General features: G+C 36.6%; 1 protein-coding gene across 1 annotated transcript in view; it reads left to right on the forward strand.

Moving 5' to 3' along the window:
• Positions 1–23,049, forward strand: part of LOC105035753 (increased DNA methylation 1) — a 35,143-nt gene extending 12,094 nt beyond the window's left edge. Inside the window, 6 exon segments of the mRNA XM_029262042.2 lie at positions 510–610; positions 1,815–2,047; positions 14,601–14,687; positions 20,543–20,642; positions 21,212–21,407; positions 21,598–23,049. Coding sequence (XP_029117875.2) covers positions 510–610; positions 1,815–2,047; positions 14,601–14,687; positions 20,543–20,642; positions 21,212–21,407; positions 21,598–21,755 — 875 coding nt within the window. The 3' untranslated portion in view covers positions 21,756–23,049.
• Positions 23,050–23,315: the final 266 nt, after the last annotated feature.

The following is a 23,315-nucleotide window of genomic DNA, read 5'->3' on the forward strand; positions in this document are numbered from 1 at the left end:
ATAGGATAGTAGTGGTATGAGGTCTGGTGCCAAGACGGCAAACCTTGACTATGTAAGCCTACTTGCATGCATGTATAACTTGATTTTGTTATCTTTTGAGCAATTCTGGATTCATAATAGCCTTTTTTTGGAAGTTGGAGGTGACTTTTTAGTCTAACAATGATATTAGAGTATGATGTTTTTTTGATTTTTTGAAGGAAAGAGTATGGTAAACTCTTGAAGACAAGTATGCAGTTTGCACTATCTTTGTGACATGGCTTTTGTTAGGGATACTATTGCATATTCTGCTGCATTACCGATCAACATAAATACTTTTACACAATCATGTGTTGCATGAAAGTGGCATTGACTATTTTGATTGTATATGTGTTAGCACTTAGGCTATTGTCTCACGTCACTTTCTCCAGCCCAATTACTTGCTTCTCATGTTTAATGGATATCTTATAATTTCAAACCTTCAGTTCCATCTTTTTTGCACTAACTAATATACTTTGTATTGTTATCAATAGATCATGATAGATGCCTGCAGGAAAAAACTGTTTGCAATTTTCCTGTTTGCAATGGTGATGCGGGACCTTGTACATGGTTTTGTGGGAGAAATTGTCAGGAGGTATGTGCATATTTAATTCTGTTACAAAAAAGATGCTTAATCTATGGGTGTTTTATCATTTATAAAACATCTAGATTTTTAGGAAAAACTTGGTTTAAGCATTTTATAAAGTTCATTTTGAAATGAATCAAATGCTCAGCATATGAAGATGCACATTTAATTTTGTCCAATTGAACAATCTTAGTTTCCTTAAATTCACTTACATTATGGAGGAAACTAAAAGAAAGTACCAGCTCTCATTTATACGAAATACTTAATTTCTTTATTATATGGTTAATAGAAAAGGGCCAAGGTTTGCCATACCGATGCAAACCAACCATACTGTCCTAGTACTAAACTGATATATGATATGGGGTGTGTATCGACACTTGGTATGCGGAATCGGCTCTTGTACCGGGCATAATGACATTGTAATAGGATGGTACTTGCATGAGGTCCGATACCGGGATAGCAACCCTTGATGGCACTATTTATTTTTTTTTCTCATTTCTTATTAGGAGTATACTTTATTTTTTTTGTGTAATGCAAGTGATATTTCCAATATAAATGTAATATTTTGCAACCCAGCATATGGTCGGTCAGTGCTTGCAAAAGGATCTTTATCAGTCATTACTATTTCATATAGCTTTTCGGTGGAATCAAATTTTCAACAGGATGTAGACAACTATCATTGCCTTTTTGACATCTTCTCTATACTTAGTATAGGCTATTTCTTCAGAATTTTCGTTATGGCAGCATATTTGTAGACACTTTACTGTTTATCTTTATTAACTACCATGTGTATATGGTTTGTACCTTGTATTTCTAAGATGAAGCTGATACATCATGTGCAAGTGTCCAGCTTGACATTATGATAGTGCTTTGAGATTATGTTTAATGCTTCTTTTAAGAGTTAAACTTGATGCTGCAAGTTTGTTTGATCCAAATTTTTGTTGCACATTACCATGCCTTACCATGCCTTGATAAAATGACACCGTGTTCATTGTGCCATCTGTGTTACAAACATGTTTGAAATCTCTAGAATCTACTTATGGGCTTTGACAGTATGATGCCTATTGTTTCTATTAATGAATTTTTGTTTGTATAATAATTTGATAAAAATGTGCTTAAGATACTGCTCTTTTGTTGCATTTAACATCACTGCTACTTGCTATTTTTTTAGTTTTTTAATTTCCTTTTCCCTTTCTTTTGCTGGTGTTGGCAGGTTTACTTGGGTCTGCATTCTCGTGTTGGAGTTCTGAACTGTCTTGGTGATGGGTACTCATGGACCATTCTGAGATGCAATCATGAATTTAACTCCACACAGAAAATAGCACTAATGGCAGAATGCAATGCAAAGCTAGCCATTGCCCTGGGTATCATGGAGGAATGCTTCCTTCCAATGGTGGATCCTAGAACAGGCATAGACATGATACCACATGTCTTGTACAATAGGGGGTAAAGTTTTCTAGCCTTCAGGCTTGATTCTGTTTCACATCATGTTATAGCTTGTCATCTTGTCATGTTGTTTGTCATGGTTAATGGATATTCGTGTAGCCAGAATATCATAGCATTTCCACATCTTGACATTTGCACCATATTTCTCAAAAATAAACATTTGCAGATCTTTAATGCCACATTTGGTTCGCTGGAATGGAACAGATATTCCAGCTTTGGCCCCATTTTCAATGTTTGATCATGCAACAAATAATTGAATGAGCTTTCCTTTGGAAGCGACATTCTGTCAAATAGGTGATTGTGATTCCACTCTAAAATGGGAAGAATGGTCAATCGTCGTCCCCATTCCAATGGGAATGATTGAAATCTTTGGTATGGATTATTTAGCAGCATTTATGGGAAAATGGGAATAAATGGTATTTTTGTATATAATCATTGCCATTTGTTGTATCAAATGAAAATGAATGGTTTCATCAAGATTTGAATTTAAAGAAACATTATTAGTCCAATTTGTGATATCAATGGAAAATGAATGGTTTCATCGAGATTTGAATTCAAAGAAACATTATTAAGTTTTGGCCTTTTTTTCCTTAGTCAAGGATATAAATTCAACAAGTTTTAATTAAGTTCTAGGATACAAACTCAATTAAACATTCTTGTGGAATGACCGATTCCTTTCTGTGCATTTCTTCATTTCATGCCCTAACCATGGAACAGAAATGGTGATTCTGATTCCCTATTTCTCTGTTTCTACTCCATTCTGATTCTTATTCCAATTCTATTTTATTCCTTCGAACCAAATATAGCATAACTGTTCTATAATTTGGTGATCCTTTCTCTTATTGCATGCTTGCAAATTTCTTGTGTCATGTGCAATAATTCAATTAGCAACTTTGAATAGCATGGCCACAGCCAATCATAAGTAAACATCATGTTACTTCCCAAATCTACTGTTTTGTTAGCAGTTCCATTTCTCTATTATATGTATGAGCTTATTTAGTGATTTAGTTGATGATGTCGAAAAGGTAGGGGATTAAGCAAAAGAGGGGAAAAGGATCAAGATAAAGGAGATGTAAATTAAAAAAAAGAGAGATAACAAGTAGAATCCATCACTAAATTTGAAGTAACTTTAACATAAATTTCATTTCAAATTCTTCATTATCTTTATTATCTACTACATATATGTTTGTATAGACACAAGATGACCTTACATATTTCCAAGTATTAATGCTTACAACATTTTAAAAGACCAGTCAATAAACACTTCTCCAAACTCTAAAGTCACCATGTATGAACCATAATCAATAAGCTTGGAAATATTAAAAAACACATTCAATATTAATAACACATAATTAAAGGATAACCATAGATTGTTATTAGCATAAATTAATACCAGGCTTTAACTTCTTGACTAAATTATAGACCACTCCAAAATGGGCTGAATTAAAATGGGTGATCCAACATAGTTGGCCCATTGCTCAAACACTTTTGCTGCATGGAACTCGTCCTTGAGTTCAAAGCTTTCTAAGAAATTGATGATGTAGGAGATGTGATGTAGGACGGTCTAAAATCCTATATGCTATACACTAATGCAACACACAAGATGTCAAACCTATCTTATAGGTTGGTATCCCTTAGATATGGCAGACAAAATAGTTTGCAAAATAAACTTAAACGAACAATTTTTTTAATAAAAATTAATATTAATAAAGGAAGAGTGCTTGGTTGAAGAAATAATAAAGTAAAAAAATTAGATCAGATAAGAAATTATACCATACGACGTCCAATGAGCGTGCAATTAAGCTATTACGATTAATCTGAATCGATTCATAATCTATCCACAACAATCTCCTAGCTAGGCTTATAGATGTCTACGTAATCAATCTGTCCAACAGTCATGATCAAGTACCTTGTAGAAAGGAAAATGATTGAATTAAATTTCTGAAAATTTTAGGAAAAAGGTAATACTATGATTTTTTGAGGAAAGAAAATAGAAATTAAACTATCCTATGATCCCAGCCTTTATTACCAATAGATGATATGTGCAGATCTGGATCTGGACAGAAAATAACACTATAAGTCTACAATCTTTTCTTTTTTTAGAAACAAAGGAATTAAAATGCTACTAGTTGGCTGTGGGCTAAAGCTGGCCCCCAGATTGCTGACACGGTGGTTGGTCGGATGTCTCAAGCAGCGTGTGTAAGGAGAAGGGAAAGGAGATCTTTGTCTTCAACCTTCGTCTTCTTCCTACTTCCAGAACTCTTCCTAACTTTCTCAAATCTTAGCCAAATCTCACAGGTAGATAGTCAAAATTTGTAGAAAATAGAGGAGGACACACATCTAAAGAAACATGAAACTCTGGATCTCGTCAGAACCGGTAACATCTTGGAAAAGAAAAGCTTTCACCACAACTTTTTTAGCAAAATTCGAATTTTATTCAATAATCCTTGTGTCCTTTAACCAAAGTCTTGTGGGCTATTTATATACATTCGAGAATAATAGAAAAATATTTCAAACCTAGAGACTTATCTAAAAAAATTGGAAGATGATAAGATAAGATCCTCCTAATATCCTAATAGAAAGATAGGATAAGATCCTTCCAATAGAAAGATAGAGGATAAAATCTTCCTAAATAGAAAAAAAGGATAAAAACTTTCAAAACAGAAAAATTCAGAATAAATCTAAAATCTTTAGATCCATATAGTGGGTTTGGATGCTGACTTGCACCGCCTTCATTGATAGATCCGGAACTCGGACATGGGCGCAGGTCGGGTTCAATCTGCATCATCTCTCCCCGACTTGAAAAAATTCGACTCTAATGGATTATGACTGGTGTAATCCTTATAGAGATTTGGAGTAATATCTCTAAGCTTATGTTCGGACATCCATGTCACTTCATCCGGTCGGAATGTCCATTTCACCAGAAAGCTGTGCGAATCATCTGATCATGCAATAATAACTCAGTCATCGAGAACCTATTCAATTTCCTCTTTCTTTTGCAGAATATTAGGTATGGGTGGAAGTGAAAGTGGAGGTAGTGGTGGAGATATACTTGTGGAAATGGAATTGTTGATGGAAAGAGGTTCACAATAGTGGCTAAGGTCCTCGACATTGACTGTTGAGCTAAAACCAACTTCAGCAGGCAAATCCAAGGCATAAGCATTCGGATTTAGTCGCTTCAAGATCTTGAATGGATCCAAATTTCTCGTATGTAGCTTTTTCACGATACCTGTGTGAAATCGTTCAGGTTGAACCCTTGCCATAACCATATCTCTTTTAAAATTTTCTTCACACCGATGTTCATTTGCTTTATTTGCATAAACTTCAGATTTTAAAATGATTGCTTGTCTTATTTTATCGTGCAAGTCTTTTATATGCTGAACAAATGCTTCAGCATGCTGGCTTGACCTATAGTCTATAGATATAATGAAATTAGGTCAATGGGTGTCCTAGCATTGTAACCAGTGACAATCTCAAACGGACTCATCCCTGTGGTGCGATTAATCGAGTTGTGGTAAGCAAATTTGGCCATAGACAAAATACTATCCCAATTTCTAATATGATTACCTATTAGGCAACACAATAAGTCACTAGGTTTCGATTGACAATCTCGGTCTGACCATTTGTTTGTGGGTGATATCATGGCGAAGAACATTATAATTTAGTATTCATTAGTTTCCACATTGTTTTTCAAAAGTAACTGACAAATTGCACATCTCCATCACTCACAATAATCTTTAGTAATCCATGTAATTTACGACTTGATTAACAAAAAATTTCACTCTGTGGGTGGCGTCAGAAGTCTTTCTACATGGTATAAAGTGTGCCATCTTAAGAAATCTATCGATCATCACTAGAATTGAGTCATGACGTCGAATAGTCTTAAAAAGTCTTAAAACAAAGTCTATGCTCAAATCTTGCCATAGGGCATGAGGTATGGACAAAGGTGTATACAAATCAGTATTCTTTCGTTTGTCTTTAATAGTTTGATATCTACTACATTGGGCAACAATACGTGCAACATCCCGCTTAAAGCGTGGTAAAAAAAATGGTCTTCTGCCAAAAGAATAGTCTTATCCCTATCAAAATGTCTTGCTAAACCTCCAGAATGCAACTCTCAAATCATGAACTCTCTTAATGAACCTTGGGGAATGCACAAGCGTCTATCCTTAAATAAATTATCCTTTATGAATAATAAAATCAGGGTTGTTACGCTGTCCATCTAGAAAGCTTTTGTGAGTTTCATCGAAATTTGGACATGCTGGATAATCATCTTTGACTCGATCAAATCTTATAACTTATGCTCCTACAACATGCAACGTCATAACAACATGACTAAGGACATCAGCAGCTTTGTTCTTGACTTCAGCAAGATGTCTAAGAACATACGTGTATTCCTCAAAAAATGCAACCCACTTGGCATGTCGTGAATTCAATTTTTTTAGGAACTTCAAATATCCAAGGGCTTGATGGTTCAAAAGTAAAACAAACTCTTTAGGTAATAAATATGTTGCTAATATCGTAGGGCTTGCACAATCGCCTATAATTACTTATCTTCATCTTCACCTCATTTAGCTTTTCGCTAAAATAAACGTTCGGATGATCTTCTTGACTTAAGACTCCATCCATTCCTACTCTAGATGCGTCACAAGAAATCTCAAAGATTTTCTCAAAATCGGCCAAACTCAAAATAGGTGGACTAGATATACGCTCCTTAATTTTATTAAACACTTTATTCGCAATCTTAGTCCATTTGAATTCTCCCCTTTTCATGCAGTTTGTAATCGGAGCCATAATTGTACTAAAACTTCAATGAATCTCCGATAAAAAGTTGCTAACCCATGGAAACTTCTAACATCATGAATATTCTGGGGTTGGGGCCACTCTTGGATTGCTTTGATCTTATCAGGATCGGCTCACACTCTACTCATAGGCACCATAAAGCCTAAGAAAACAATCTTAGGTTGCATGAAGGCACACTTCTTGGTATTATTGTAAAGTTTTTCTCTTCTAAGAATGTTTAAGACTTGCCTAAGATGACTTAGGTGTTCATCCTCGATCTTATTATAAATTAGAATATCGTCGAAATAGATCACGAGGAATTTTCCTATGAAAGGTTGAAGTCTTGGTTCATAATATGCATGAATGTATTTAGAGCGTTTGTCAAACCAAACGGCATGACTAACTATTCATATAAACCTTCCTTCGTATTAAAGGTAGCCTTCCATTCATCTTCTGGCCTAATCCTTATCTGGTGATATCCGCTTCTAAGGTCAATTTTCATAAAAAATCGTTGATCCAGCCATCATATCAAGCATATTGTCGAGTTAAGAGATTGAAAACCTATACTTAACATGATTTTATTGATGGCTTGACTATCGATGCACATTCACCAAGTTCCATCCTTCTTAGGAGTAAGAAATGTTGGAACAGCACAAGAGCTCATACTCTCCCTAATGAAATCTTTTTTAATCAAGTCATCTATCTGACATTTCAACACACCATGCTCTTTAGGGTTATTTTATAGTGCGGCAGGTTTGGCAATGATGACCTAGTACTAAGTCTATCGTGTGTTGAAGATCTCTTATGGGTGGAAGTTCATCGAATAACTCCTTTGGGGTCAAATCAGAATAGTCAGACAATAGATTTCGAAGGTTCAAGGGAAGGCTCTACCTCTCGGATGATTAGGGTGCAGACAACTCCAGAACGACTTTCCAATAGAATTGCTTCTAATTTAAGAAGTGGAGGGTTTGTCTGCTCTACCTTAGTGATGCTCAATGTATTCTCCTTAGACACAGTTGGTCCTTTAGGTGCACTAGGTTGGCTAGACAGATATTGAATCGGCTTAGTTCTATGAGGTTCCTATAAGGTCTCAATACAACCTTTTTCTTATCATGGGTGAAGGTATATGTGTTTGGACGGCTATAATGTGTACATTATGGTTGTACAACCAGGGTCGTCCCAAAAGAATGTGTCCTACATCCATTGGAGAACATCACACCACACTTGATCCCTATATGTAGCAAAGTTGAGTGGGACGAAACATCGCTCTATGACAGGTATCATAGTCTTATCTACCCAAGCAACTTTAAAGGGATTCGGATGTGGTTCAGGGGTCAGTTTCTTTCGGTAGAGGGTTGTTTTGGCAACCGCATTCATGTAACTTCCGCCGTCAATGATGACGTTGCGCATCTTATCCCTGCACTTAGTGTGTGGAAGATAGCAGTGCGTCGTCAGTCATCCTCATCCTTCTTGGTGGTAAGGACATAATAGAGACTTGCAAAGGAATAGTGTCATCGGGATCATCTACATATGTGTGCTCGTCCTCATCACTAGGAAACTGTTCAATCTCATGCACTACTTCCTAGAAGTCATTCTCATTATTTTTCATCATTAAGTTATGCTTTTGAGGACACTTATTCAAGTAATGACCCATCCTCTCACAGTTAAAACACTTCACTCGGAAAAGTTTTGGTTTGGTTCTCTAAACTAAAGATTTTTCATTAGGATCTCGGTTAGGTTGATTGGACGGCATGATGGACTTAGTAGTGTTTTGGTTCTTATCGGTTATTCTGTAGTGCTCGACTCCCTAGTTTAGTAACCAAAGTGCCTTGTAGGAGGTTTGAGATAACGCTCATACTCAAGTGCTAGTTGGAATGCATCCTCTACAGTGATGACTCAATGGGGTGTATCTCTTTCTAGATTTTCTTACGTAGTCCTCTCCTAAATCAGGCTAAGGTCGCATCCTCTTCTTCTTGGACATTGCATGTAACGAAAATCTCATCGAACTTTTGCATGTAATTAGCTACAGTCATCGAACGCTGATGTAATGACAACATTTGTTCTATCTGAAGTGGCCTATGGGTTGAGGGTAAATATTTTTTACTTAATTGGGCCTTCATTTCATCCCACAATGTAATTGGTGCTTGCCTGGACCTGGCCAACTGTCGCTTAACACTCATCCAGTATTGTTTGGTTGCTCCTACAAGTTTCATTTTGGCGAAATGGATATGATAGTCATCAGACATATCGTATCAATCAAAGAATTAATCCATGTTAGTCAGCCAATTAGTGAAAGTCTTAGGGTCAAATCTACCGTCAAAGATTGGGGCCTTAATTTTGACTTTCTTGGTAATATCGTCAACTGGTTGGAAGTTGAACCTAAAAGGCTTAAGTTTGCTTCTATCGCCTGATGCTCTAAGAGATGTTTTAATGGGAGTAGCATTGGGGTTCACAGTGTTATCCGCGTCTGACTAGTCTCAAGGATGGTCACACGACTTCCTATGTCATCTAATTTAGTGTTCAAGAAGGTCAATTATTGTAAAATCTGGTCCATTGCTGTAGGGTCAAAAGACATCGATATAGGGTGATAAATTTTACCACTCCTAAGGATCATGCACTGACCTATGGCTCTGATACAAAATTTGATGCAGGATGGTCTAAAATTCTATATGCTATACACCAATGCAGCACACAAGATGTCAAACCTATCCTATAGGTTGTTATCCCTTAGTTATGGCTGGCAAAACAGTTTGCAAAATAAACTTAAATGAACAATTTTTTAATAAAAATTAATTTTAATAAAGGAAGAGCATTCGGTTGAAGAAAATAATAAAGTAAAAAAATTAGATCAGATAAGAAATTATACCATACGACGTCCAACGAGTGTGCAATTAAGCTATTATGGTTAATCCAAATTGATTCACAATCTATCCACAACAATCTCCTAGCTAGGCTCGTAGATGTCCACGTAATTAATTTGTCCAATTGTCATGATCAAGTACCTTACAGAAAGGGAAGGGACTGAATTAAATTTCTAAAAATTTTAGAAAAAAATTAATATTATGTTTTTTTCAAGAAAAAAAATAGAAATTAAGCTATCCTACAATCTCAGCCTTTATTACCAATAGATGATATGTGCAGATATGGATCTGGATAGAAAATAACACTACAACCTTTTCTTATTTTTAGAAACAAAGGAATTAAAATGCTACTAGTTGGGTTTGGGCTAAAGTTGGCCCATATTGCTGACATAGTGGCTGGTCGGATGTCTCGGACAGCGCGTGCAAGGAGAAAAAAAAAAAAGATCTTTGACTTTAACCTCCATCTTCTTCATACTTCTTGAACTCTTTCTAACTTTCTCAAATATCAGCCAAATCGCATAGGTAGGTAGTCAAAATTTGCAGAAAATGGAGGAGACACATCTAAAGAAATATGAAACTCTGGACCTCGTCAGAACCGGTAACACCTCAGGAAAGAAAAGCTTTTACTACAACTCTTTTAGCAAAATTCGAATTTTATTCAATAATCCTTTTGTCCTTTAACTAAAGCTTTGTGGATATTTATATACATATGAGAATAACAGAAAGATATTTCCAACTGGAAGGCTTATTTAAGAAAAAGGAAGATGATAGGATAAGATCCTCCTAACAGAAGATAAGATAAGATCCTCCTAATAGAAGATAAGATAAGATTCTCCTAACAGAAAGATAGGATAAGATCCTCCTAACAGAAAGATAAAGGATAAGGTCTTCCTAAACAGAAAAAGAGAATAAAATATTTCAAAATAGAAAAATTCAGAATAAATCTAAAATCTTCAATCCATATAGTGAGTTCGGGTGCCGACTTATGCCGCCTTCGTTGATAGACCCGGACTGCGGACGTGGGCGCAGGTCGGGCTCGATCTGCATCAAGATATCTTTTGTTAACTTCAGTTTTTTCTTCTTGCACCTCTCATTGAATATCTCCAATTGCAATTGATGTAGCTCCATATGATTTTGCTCAATAAAATTCTTTTTTCTTCCACAAGACTTGGGTTGAATCAAACCAATGTGCAATAGTCACAAATGAGAGCATCTATATACTTTTTGCAAGTAGGGATCTTCATATCTTTGAATAAGTGAAGTAAGGAGAAAGTAACACTATTTATCCAGCATGAATTTGTTTTCAGTCCAATCTTTTAAGGGATCAAAGTGTAAATGCTCATGTTCAATCTTAGATAACTTTTCTTGGCCTTGAGTGCCTCCACATGATTCACCACTATGATTGATGACTTCATAGGCATACTTAGATCTTGCATTTATTGGGTTTCAAGCTGGTGGACATGATGCAAGAGTCTTAGAAGAAGTAAGAGTACGAGATATTACTGCATTAGGGAAGCCTTGGAGATGAATTTTCCAACTTCAACCATTTCCTTAATTGTCTCCTTAAGTTGATGTTAATTTTGTGATGGAGGAACACTTTTGGAGGATGATGGCCTGTCATTTGAATTTCTAGTTCCTCATGAGCTGAGAAAGCATGCCTTTTGTCTTGTGCTTTGAATCCTTCAACCAATCTTCTATTTGAGCCAAATGATCATCATGTGGACAAAGTAACTTCTTGTGATATGAAAGAAGTTCATCCCACTTGATGTTATTGGGGCAATGATTTTAGAAAGAAGATGAATTTTTAAAGAGAGAATAAGAGAAAGGATAATGGTCAAATTAATGCTCTGATATTGATTTATGTCGAAAATAGTAGGGGGCTAAGCAAAGGAGGGAAAAGAGATCGAGATAAAGGAGAAGTAATAGGAAAAGAGAGACAAGGAGGGGAATCACAGCTAAGTTTGGCTACCTCTGTCACTGGGGCATTCCTGTTACTATCTTCTTGCTCTTGATCTCAAGTCAATACGAGAAAGGAGTCTTGCAATCACATCATAGCTCAGCTTGTTTTCTCTTTATCACTTATGTTGGCTTGAGAATAAGATGATGACATTTTTTCACATGAAGATATCATGTTAGCATCCTGTCATAGTGTGCCACCTAATCTTAGATCCATTATTGACCAAACATTAGGAGCCACAACATCTTTTGAATCATACTCATAGTATACAAAGCGCTCATATTTCTTAATCTTGAAGAAAATGCATAACTTCACGATGATTGAATTGTCTTGGAATCTTGTATTTTACTCACCTCCTGATTGAAAAGGTAGTTGTGATGCTGTCTGGTTGCAACTCACAAGCTGCTATGTGCTCCATTTGATTTTAATTGGCACTAACCCTGAGGAAAAACAAGAGTGGATGACATGCAATGTCTTACTTCTTATCATCCTTCCTTGACTGATTTAGGGTTCTGATTTAGGTTTAGTGAGACCATATCCAGGTAAGTCATTGTGTTAGCTAGGACTTAGGCAAAGATGACAAGGAGGTTTGATAGTTCCCAAGTTCACTGTGAAACTTCTGTCCACAGATACAAGAGATAGTTGGTCATATATTGAATGGATAAAAATATGGAAGAGGGGGTTGTGAAACTCAAGAACAGGTTCACAAAAAGGTGCATCTTCTCACCAAATATCAGTTTTTGACAATCCTACAATCAATGCAAAAATCTTGAGATTTTCAGAATGTTACTTTTATGCATTTGGGCTACCTATGGATGTTTTGGGTGCCCAAAAGTTGTCAGAAGATGCAAATGTATTTTCCGTTAAATATTTTTGATTTTTATGTATTTCTATTTTAGGAAATGTTTGTTATTTAGGTATAATAGGAGCTATTAGCTAAGTCTGCTATTTGTGTTAAGCCGTTAGGGTCTAATTTTTCTCAGGATATGTCAATACATGTTTTACTCATTGAGGGCAAAATGTAGTCATCATGATGTAGCATTATACTTTGTATCTGTGTTAGTCATTGGGCCTTTGTGGATCAAAGTCATAAGAGCCCACAAGACAAATTGTATGCCATTAGTTGGCACTGATCAGGGCATTATGGACATCAATCATATACGATGACTGTTCTATCTATTAAATAGAGAAAGAGGATCCCACAAATTAAGCAAAATTATGAAAACTCTCCATTCTACTAACCTGTTCATTTTCTATATCCTCTCCTATATTCTCTTTCTTTATTTTATCCTTCTATCATTATTCTTTTGGAGGGTTGGATCTATTTGTCTGATTATTGGAGACCTAGTCTTAGAAAAGCTATCATCTGTAGTATTCTTTAATTCTAGGTTCATAGCAAATTTATTGTGGTCTGTATAAACTATAAAGCATTATCAGAAGAACAATAGATGGTCTTCTGAAGATGTTATGAAATAAAATTTTTTCCCACAGTGGATTCCACAAATTATTATTATTTTTTTCCTTTAGTGTTTTCTTGTTCTACATTTGACCATTATGTTATCCTTCCTCTAATCTGATGCTTTTCCTGCGTTCTTGCTTTCAAATTGCATTTCTTAATGACCATGAATCCATGATTGTGATGAAAGTACAACTGGCCTACTTTAGAGTTATTAGTGCTCAACAGACACGGATGTTATTTGATTTAAATTTATAACTTGTCACATTATTGTCATGGTTGTAGATGTAAATGAGACAAGCACATGCAAATTGCAATACAATGTGGAGGATAACAGAATACAAAGACTAATTGACAATGGGGGGGTTATGGAGGTTCCTAATATATTTGAACTGTAGTAGATTGGACTAAGAGAAATAGGACGTGTTCTTTTTCAATTTTCTTTCTCTATCTTTCAGAGTGCAGGGGCAGAGAAGAAAGGGGGTTGGGGTGGGAACAGACTCATTAGGTATCTTACGAATTATACCTCTGCATAATAGTGGGTAACACTATATAACAAGGTTTGGACATACAAAGTGATTGATTTTCTGTGAAGGGATAAACTACCAGATATAAAAATGCTCATGCCTCTTAAAGATGGTACAGATCTTGTTGCTCTCAATGCAAATGAGTAAAAATTGTTTACTGATTGTTTTGTTTGCTCTGCTGCTGAATAAATAGTTAAATATATCAGCATCAGGTGCATCTTGACTGCATTCCTGAAAACCCCTGCCCAAGAAAAAAATTGTAGCAACTACTGAACTTTATGTGTATGATTTTAGTAAATTATTATGTTTCTTTATCCTTGTGTTATAGACAGTGTTGCATGGACATGCTCATGAGAATTGGATTCGGATGGATGTCACTAGTGTTTGACCCATCAAGAGGGGAAAAGGGCACATAGAAACATAATGCTAATTAATATGTACATATACGTTTCATATAAAAAATTGTAAAACATTAGAAGTTTTTCAACGTGCATATTTGTTCATCCTAGCTTCCCAAATAGCACAAGGATTTAAAAGACAATGACATGTTGCAAAGTTATTCTACTACCTAAATTCTTGATCAACCTCTAAAAGAAATAAAAGCTTACGTCAACATTATTATAGTGAGTTGAACCCATTTTTGGAGTCCAACTCTACCAATTTTTAAAAGCTCGACAAAAATCCCATTGGCATCTAAGTGTTGATATGTATACTATTTGGATATGTATCCAACATGAATTCTTGGAGTTGAGCATGAGTGTACCCACTGATTACAGAATACAAGCTTTCTTGATTGTCAGAAATTTCCTTGCGCTTCTTACTTTGCTCTCCTTTCATGTCTCTTCAATTTTTCTTTAACAAACTTTAGCATATTGTTTCTCCTTGATTTTTAAAAAAAAAAATAATATTTGGCTTCTATCTGTTTATCTATCAATGCAGTGTTTTATATGGTTTCTAAAATTTGCTTCAGGTCTAACTTTGCTCGCTTAAATTATCAAGGGTTTTACACTGTAGTCTTGGAAAAGGGTGATGAAATCATATCGGTCGCATCCATCAGGTAATAGCTTGATACATTGATTGAGTCTCAGTAAAGATTTTTTTTTCCAAAATATTGTTTCATGATTTTAGCCCTGCAACTAAAATGACATGTCTAGGCTCTAGCTTCATTTCCAGCTTCATGTATCTGAAAGTCTTATATAGCATTTTTTTAGTCTTGCAAACTATATCATATATTTCTATAGGAATTTGGTTATACTAGTTTAATTGTTGAGATTTGTGAAGAGATGTAGGAATTGGAATGGTAGCTCTGAGAGCATATTACATTCTAGACTATAAGAGGTACAGAGGTGATGGTGGAGTCATAGTCAGAGCTTAAAACTCAGTGGATTATTTACTTAATTTCTTGCCTTAAAGTTTGAAGTTCATATAATGGATTAATACAGGAAGGTTTAAAAAAGTTTATTAGGAATTTTATAATTCAAAAGCATTCAGCAGTTGAAGAAAATGAGTACATAGGTCTCTAACATGTTAATAATTCTTGGAGGGAAGGAGATTAAAGTGTATTGAACTTTTGAAGCCTTTGACTCATGGAATTCCATACCAGCCCGGCGGCCGGTACACCCATACTGAATTGGATCGGCCGGAAGCCGGTCCGGCTCAAGCTTTCTTTTCGGAAAATAGGCAAAACTGCACTGAACTGTGAACTGGGCTGAACCACCTAGCACTTTTGAATAAATTTTAGAGCTCATAAAAAATAAGTAATTCTTCACTTTTAAAACCCAGGAAAAGATTTAAGAATCATTTGACCAAAGAAAGAAATAATGTGTTATTCTTGAATTTTCAAGTGATTCAAGAATACTTTTATTATGGTAAGCAACACCAAATTCAGTTTTCTGTGTCATCTCCATCACATGTGACAAATTGAAGGGAGGTAGCAAGAAAACAAGTCCGAGGGTTTTGGGGTGGTTGTTTGTTGTAACTCTAGGATCTCAATAGTTCGAGGATGGATGGACTTCACTGTGCTTACGACCATAATATTTCATTCGGATTGGTGCTTCCACTTTGGAATCTCCATGGAACTCTAGAGGCACCACCTTCTGCTGTTTCTTTTTAAATTTTTATTTATGGGAGTCACTTCCCCACACCCACATTTCTGCACCTGCACTTGGTTTTGGTAACTAAGCCTATGACCTTTGAGTTAGGGGACTAATGGGTTCCCAAACCCTCCAACTTCTCTTTGCCATTTCCTTCTATGCTAGACATCATCCACCTTTGTGGACATGAGGTTCTAACTAATGCCTAGAGATGCCCTAGAATTTTAGCTCCCACATGCTTGTTGCCTTCATCTGCTATGCGTCAAAATGGCAGGAATCAGCAAGATACTTTCCTTCTGCATTGTGCAACAAGAAGGCTTGTGTATGGTGTATGTAATTGTTTCTCTTGCTTTTGATCAGTAACCTAGGCTCCATTTTCACATGAAATATCTAAATCTGGTTTTAAAGCCACGTATCAGTTGCTAACCCCGAGTAACAAGAAACTTCTACCTAGAGTGCTACAGCTGTTTCTGAATCTTGTTTGAACCTTTTGCACCTAAAGTGCTTCTTGTATGCAGTAGGATCTGCTCTTGCACCAAATCTTTCTTTAGATAACTAAGCCTATGCTGTTTATTAACCTCACAATGTATGGTCCAATAATTCAATCAATGGCAAAGACTGATCATTGCTGCATTAACCTCAAATTTCAGAAATTTGACTTTTGGTTAACCTCAACCTATAGAAAGTGTTATGGTCTGTGTTGGATGTGGAGAAAAGGGAAGATTAGTTTGAACATTTTAACTCTTATGATGATTCAATATCGGAGGCAAGATGAATTGTTTTCTAGTACTAAAATGTAAAATGAAATAATGAAAGGCTTTTACAATTAGTCAACAACATCTAGTGAGAATTGTCAACTAGATCTGAGCATTTATCAGATGGCCCGAGTCCATACTGGCTCGATCATGGGCCTGAAAATTGTAAATCCATCTCAGCCTGATGGAAAATGGGAGGGCTGAGGCCTGACCTGACATGGAGCATTAGGGGTGGGGAAGGAATGGAGGGAGAAACGGTTAGAGGGGTTCATGGTTCGGGTTGGTTGTCGATTAGGATAGGGGATGAGAAAGAGAGGGATGGATGGAGGAGCATCTTGGGGCTAGGAGAGGTGGGTGGTTTGGGTGGGGGGGTGGGTGTGTGGAAGAGAGGGCTTTAGTGAGTAGAGGTGGGAGCCGGGGTGGTTGCTTTTGGTGAATGGAGGGGACGGGTGCAGCAACTAGAGAAGGGAAAGAATGACTAGGGATTTAGAGTTGCCATTCCCCTCTCTTAGCATTTGGTTTCATTTAAAATATATATATATATATATATATATATATATATATGTTTTGCATGTAACATATTTTAATGTCTTATATCAGGCTGGGTCAAGCTAAAATTTGGTGAACCGAGTCTGGCCTGCTTTTCAGTTGTGTTTGAATGTTTGGCCCAACCCAGCCAATTGGGCTAGAAAACTCTGGTTGGGCTTGCCCAAAATCTGGTTGGGCAGGCCTGGCTAATTTTGTGCAGGTCTATTGCCAAGTTTAGATAATACTCATTTGATGCTTGGCTAATTTTGTTCAGATCTATTCCTAGCAGAGTTTGCCGTACCGGGCCGAACCGTCCGGTACGGGGCGTACCGAGCCGGACCGATCCCTTATCGATCCGGTTCGGGCCTGTTTTTCAAAAAACAACCCCGAACCGCACCGAACCACCCGGTTCGGTGTGGTTCGGGCCCATACCACCCGAAACCGGGTGGTATAGCTCGGTTCGTTGTGAATCGAACCGTACCACCCAAGGGACCATTTCACATGGGGGAGGGGGAGGGGGGAAGGTGGGGGCCTTTTCACGTGGTTGGGGGGAGGGTTTGGTGCTTTAATAAGTACTGGGCCTTCGGTGTTCTTTGAGAGTTCTCAGAGAACACCCATGGCCGTGGGCAACTTAATCATTGAGACCTCCAAAAAATTAGAAAAGATGGTAAAATTTTGTGAAATTGGAGTGATTTGTAAAGAGGCTGATCTTTGACCGGAGGTAAGATAATCTGTTATTTTGTTAGTAAATATTTTTTTTTGTTTTTGTTGTTAGAAAGAGGATAAAAATGAGGTAAAATAAAAATAGGAGAAAATCATGCCAAAAATCTTATGATTTTGGTATGATTTAATTATATGTGATAGATCTTTGGAAGATCTACACGATGACATTAAAATTGTTAATTTTATTTAATTATATATTTTTTAAATATTTTTAAATATTTATTTATTTAAAAATTAAAAAAAATTTAAATTTTAGGAAAAAAATTAGAGTTTGGGAATCATGTTTAGAATGATTCAAGCTACTTAAATCTAATTTCAATTTTTTTTAAATATTTAAAATTAAAAAATTATTTTTTTAATTATTTAAATTAAAAAATTTAATTATAAAATAAAAAATATATAAAAATAGTGTTATATTTTAGTTAATTTAAAAATATTATTTGAAGCATATAACATATTTATTTTGAATTTATAAGTTTTAAAATAATTATTAAAATTATTTTAAAATTATATATAATTATTTTAATTATCATTAAACTATCGTGTTTTGTTATACTTGCATATATTTTAATTATATATATATACTGCGGACGATCTTGCACGTGGAGTAGGGTCCATGGATGTATCTGGATCATCCTCGCATTATGGATCCTATTATTCACAGCCACCTTATGATCCATATGCATATGGTGTATCCGAGGTATCATCTTCTAGTGGTTACTACCCTATGCAGCTTGGAGCATCTTACGGATCAGATTTTGCTACTGGCATATTTGGATTGGCTCCTCCACAACCATACCATCATTTCGAGGATACTTCTCAGAGTCAGAATTTTAGCGAGAGGTCTGAGATGTCTTACAATCCAGAGAGGATGCCTTATGGGATGATGAATATTCGAGAGTACGGTGCAGCTTGGCTAGAGGGTTGGACTGATATCCCTTCAAACTATGTTGATGATCCAGACATCTACGAGCGTCACAGACACTCAACAAGAAATTAAATGCAGAGTACATCTTAAGGTTCGTATATCAGTTATTGCGCTTTGTACTTAAATATTTAGATATATTTTAATGCGTATTTTATATATTTTTTCTTTAGTTTTAAGATGACATAGTTGAAATATAATGTAAATAAATATATGTTTGAAATTTTGGATCAAGAGTCTTTGTACCGCAACCTAACTCCAAATTGAACCCAAATATGTCAATAATATGCAATATAATGCCATATTAAGGTTGTATTTATCAATTATTAATTTCAAAAATCAAAAAAAAAAATAAAAATAAAAAAAATAGTGTACTGGTACCGGACCGGTATGCCTAGGCGTACCGTGTGTCGGTACGGTACCGGTACCATACTGTATCGGTCCGGCACCGGCACGCCGTTCGGTACCGGTACAGCGAACCTTGATTTCTAGTTTTAGATAATATTCATTTGTAACTCCCTTTTCGATGCTTTCGATTTGATTTTGTATTCCCAATTCCCTGTTTTGGTGCTTATAATTTTATTCTGTTGTCTTTAGCTTTCCTTAGAAGATATCCTTCTTCCTATCTTACCTTATGCTAGATGTTTGTAGGTTTATAAGCAGAAATACATGTCACTATCATGCCAAATGGATGAAAATCTTAAAATTCAGGTGCCATTATGTATTATTCTTGTGCTGTGCTTGTCACAAAATGAGCAGACTATTTTTGTGTCAAGACCACATTCATCCACATTCCTTTTTAAAAATTATATTGATGGTAGTATGATTTTCAGAACCATCCTGAATTGGGCGGTTCGGGGCATGTCGAACCAGACCGGCGGAAAACCGAGATGGTTCTAAAGCAGCACACGCCGGTGCCGAGGGAGAGAGAGGAAAGGAGAGGAAGAGAGGGAGAGAGATCATGACGTCGTTGGAGGCTGCCAGTGGCCTGCTGTAGCCGTCGGAGGTGGAAGCCTTCGTGGCTTGGTTCGCCTGTTAGTGCTTTTAAACGAGAGAAAAAAAGAGAAAGAGAGGGGGGAGCGACTTACCGAAGGGAGGCACAGCTGGTGGAGGGCCTGTCGGAGCTTGTTGAGTGCCCGCCATGGCCACCGGTCGGTAGAAACCGCGCAGGTAGATCCGCAGCTGTGGAACAAGGGCGGTAGCCCCTGTTCCTTCATCATGTTTTTTTAAAAATGCAATGAATAGTGAAGCCGGCAAACTCATTGTCGGCTTCATTTTTTTGAATTTTTTTTAAAAAAAGGCAAAAACAGTGAAGTCGGCAATTGGTTTTAAGTGAAGCCGGCAAACCCATCGCCGGCTTCATTTTTTTGATTTTTTTTTAAAAAAAAGGCAAAAATAGTGAAGCCGGCAATTGGTTTGCCGGTTTCACATTTTTTCGGCTTTTGAAAAAAAAGTCTCGTGAAATAAGGGAATCATCCCTGTTTCATGCCTGCGGCGCCGCACGTGTGGATTGCACTGTCCGACGGCCAGCTGGAGGCTGTCCGGTGGCCCCTTTGACTCCTTCCCCTCCCTCTTTTTCTTTCTTTCCCCCTCTCTACCTCTCTCTCTCTCTCTTTTCCTCCTCCCGGTTCGCTTCCTTTCTCTGCGTCGGTTCGCATCGGTCCGGTCCAGTACGGACCCATACTCATCTATATCGCCGGCCAGCCGGCACGGGCTCCGGTATCAAGTCTGCGAACCTTGGATGGTAGTTTGTTGCAAAACTATTTTCCCGTAAAAAGTTGTGTTTAAAACAGCATTCAATTACATTGTCTCTTGGTAGGATTAAATTTTCTTCATAACTTTAGCTGTTTGTTCTGGGTATGACATGCTCACCTTTATTTCTCTGCAGGGTGCATGGAGTTACAGTGGCGGAGATGCCTCTCATTGCAACTTGCAGTGAGCATCGTCGCCGAGGAATGTGTAGAAGGCTGGTGGATGCTGTAGAAAAGGTATGTATAATTCTTTTGCAACAGTTGACATTGGGCTAAATTAACAAAAGAGAGCATGTTTCTTGCATGTCTTATTGTGCATCTGTGGGTTGGTGCACAAAGTCGGGCCCTAATGAAGCTTGACTGCCTATGCAGACTTAGGCATTGGACTTCCTCCTTTCCTACTTAGGGCCTGAAAAAATGCATCTAGTAACTACTTGGCAACCTTTCTGTGTAGCTGCATCTTAGTTTATTATTTGCACTTGTCGTCCAGAACTGTGTTATAGTTCTGATTTATGATTATTGAACGCTACCGGAGCCAGTACTGCGAAAAAGCCAGTTTATTTTCTTCTTTTCTTAGAAGAGTATTTTTGAAGATATTATATGCTGTTTAGTTGTATAGTTTAAAATTCTATTGAAAGCTCTAATTCGCTCATGTTAGCACAAACTAAAGTAGTAGTTTTTGACTGATGATCTCTGATTTTTAGTGGGGATTGGCTAATATGATTAAGTACAACCACACTGCAAGAGTTCTCTGTATGTTATGCACCATATAGATTTACGTATTTTTGTAACCTTCTGGGAGGCAGATGCTGAAATCCTTCAAAGTCAAGATGCTTGTTTTATCAGCCATTCCAAATTTGGTTGATGCATGGACATTGGGTTTTGGATTTAAACCCATTGAGGATAATGAGAAAAGATGGCTTGATCAGGTGAACTTAATGCTGTTTCCCGGAACCTCATTATTGATAAAGAGATTGGATGACATTTCAGCTAAAGCATCAGGTGTGGATCTCTATCCATACAGCACTTTATGATTCTTCTATATATATATATATATATATATATATATATATATATATATATATATATATATATATTTTACTTATGGTTGTTTCCTTTTTAATTTGGAAAATATCCAAATGACAAATATTTCATGAAGGATGCTGTGTTAACTTTCTAAACATTTTTTCAGAAAATGCAGGAGTGAGAAGTGATTTATATCTTAGTGAAGATCAGCCTCAGAATCTAGGTGGTTCCAGTGAGATGAGTGATACTGAGGTTGGAAAACAAGATGCTGAAAATGCTAGAGTTCATCTCAATGCAGAATCCTTGCCTGCAAAAAGCATATGACTTAGAAAAGCAGACAATGGGCTGACCATCAGCAGGGTAATTTACTAATGTCGGCATCTGATCCCCTCTTTTTCAGCCTGACCTAGTGAACATAGTGTCAGCAATATTGAGTCACTCAGCACAAGGATTAGAAAGCACTGACATGTATGAGATGGATAGGTTCTGTTCAATAGAGCATGCTGTTGCCACCCAGATGCTAGTTGCTCCTATATCTACTGCTTAACATTCTTGTTTTAGCTCTCTGTCTTCTCCAGATACAGATTTCATTTACTCCTGATCCCAGTTCTGGAGAACTGAAGGCATCATCAGGGATGCAAAATCGAACACCATTGGATGTCAATTTATATATCATGAGGTAGGGAAAATGCCATGAACAGATTTAGTAGATTAAATTCTGGAAGTGATGAAGTTGAACAGAAGGGCTTCTTTGATGCTTCAGAAGCTGAAAATTGGAGCTGCTTAACTGGAATGGCTACAGGAAAATTTTTGGTAATCAGCAACTCAAGAACCTGCAACAGTTGATTCATTCAAGTTGAGATTAGTCCAATGTCAGGAATTTGCTATCAGGAAACTGCTAAGGAAGCCAATATAACTTATCAAAAACAAGTTTTTCTGGAAAGAATGGCTGAATCTGACTGCCGAAATGGTAAACCTTGAGAGAAACTGTATATAAATATGTTTAATTGAACTTTGTTAGTGGAAAAAGCAGTGGTCTGCCTATTTAGTCTCTGAAGGTTACAGTCAGCATTATGCTTTAACCAATTTACCGAATAGAAGTTTCAGCCACAAGAGGCACCAGGAGTCTATATAGTTGATTTTATTTGTTGTGGTTTTAACTGGCTCAAATCTAGGGCTATCTAATTCTGCACAGCAATTACTTGATCACCTGTCAGATGAATCTTGCATTTGACCAATCATATGAAAATGGAAGAAAATAATGTTGTTACAGCAAGCAGCTTTTTCTAAATGTTTTTTTCCTAGTGAATTATTGTGAGAGTTCTATTCTGAGGCTATTGACTGAGTTGTCCTTCAGATACATATCAACCAGATAGGCTAACTAATTTCTCTTGTATGAGAGGACACAGTAAAGACAGCAAGCATGAAGCCAGACTAAATTTTTATTTTATTGTTTCACTTCCTTCTGCTTATTTTTATGTTAGATGGTTTCGATTCATTTCACGATTAGTTAGCCTACCCTGAAGAAGGGACCACTGACTGAAGCAATTCTGTATGTTGCAAGTCTAATATTTTTGATTAAATGAAATTAATCAGATTTATGTTTTTGATTTCTAAAGTGGTGGAGATGGTATATTTCAGTTTGAGAGCGATGGTTTTACAACTGAGGAAAAATACTATTTGCTTTTCATTTTAAGACAATCAGATGCAAATGTCCTGACTGATGTTTAGGGTTTAATGAAGTTAGGAGGAGAGGTTGACAAAAGGACTTAGAGATTCAAGACACTTTTTGTAAAACTACATTGAAACTAATCTGGACTGACTTGGGTCTGCCAAGTTGGAGCAGATAAATTTCTGGTAAGAAATTTTTTGTTTTTCTTTGAC

The sequence above is a fragment of the Elaeis guineensis genome, unplaced genomic scaffold (assembly GCF_000442705.2).
Source record: "Elaeis guineensis isolate ETL-2024a unplaced genomic scaffold, EG11 Super_Scaffold_1000077, whole genome shotgun sequence".
NCBI lineage: Eukaryota > Viridiplantae > Streptophyta > Magnoliopsida > Arecales > Arecaceae > Elaeis > Elaeis guineensis.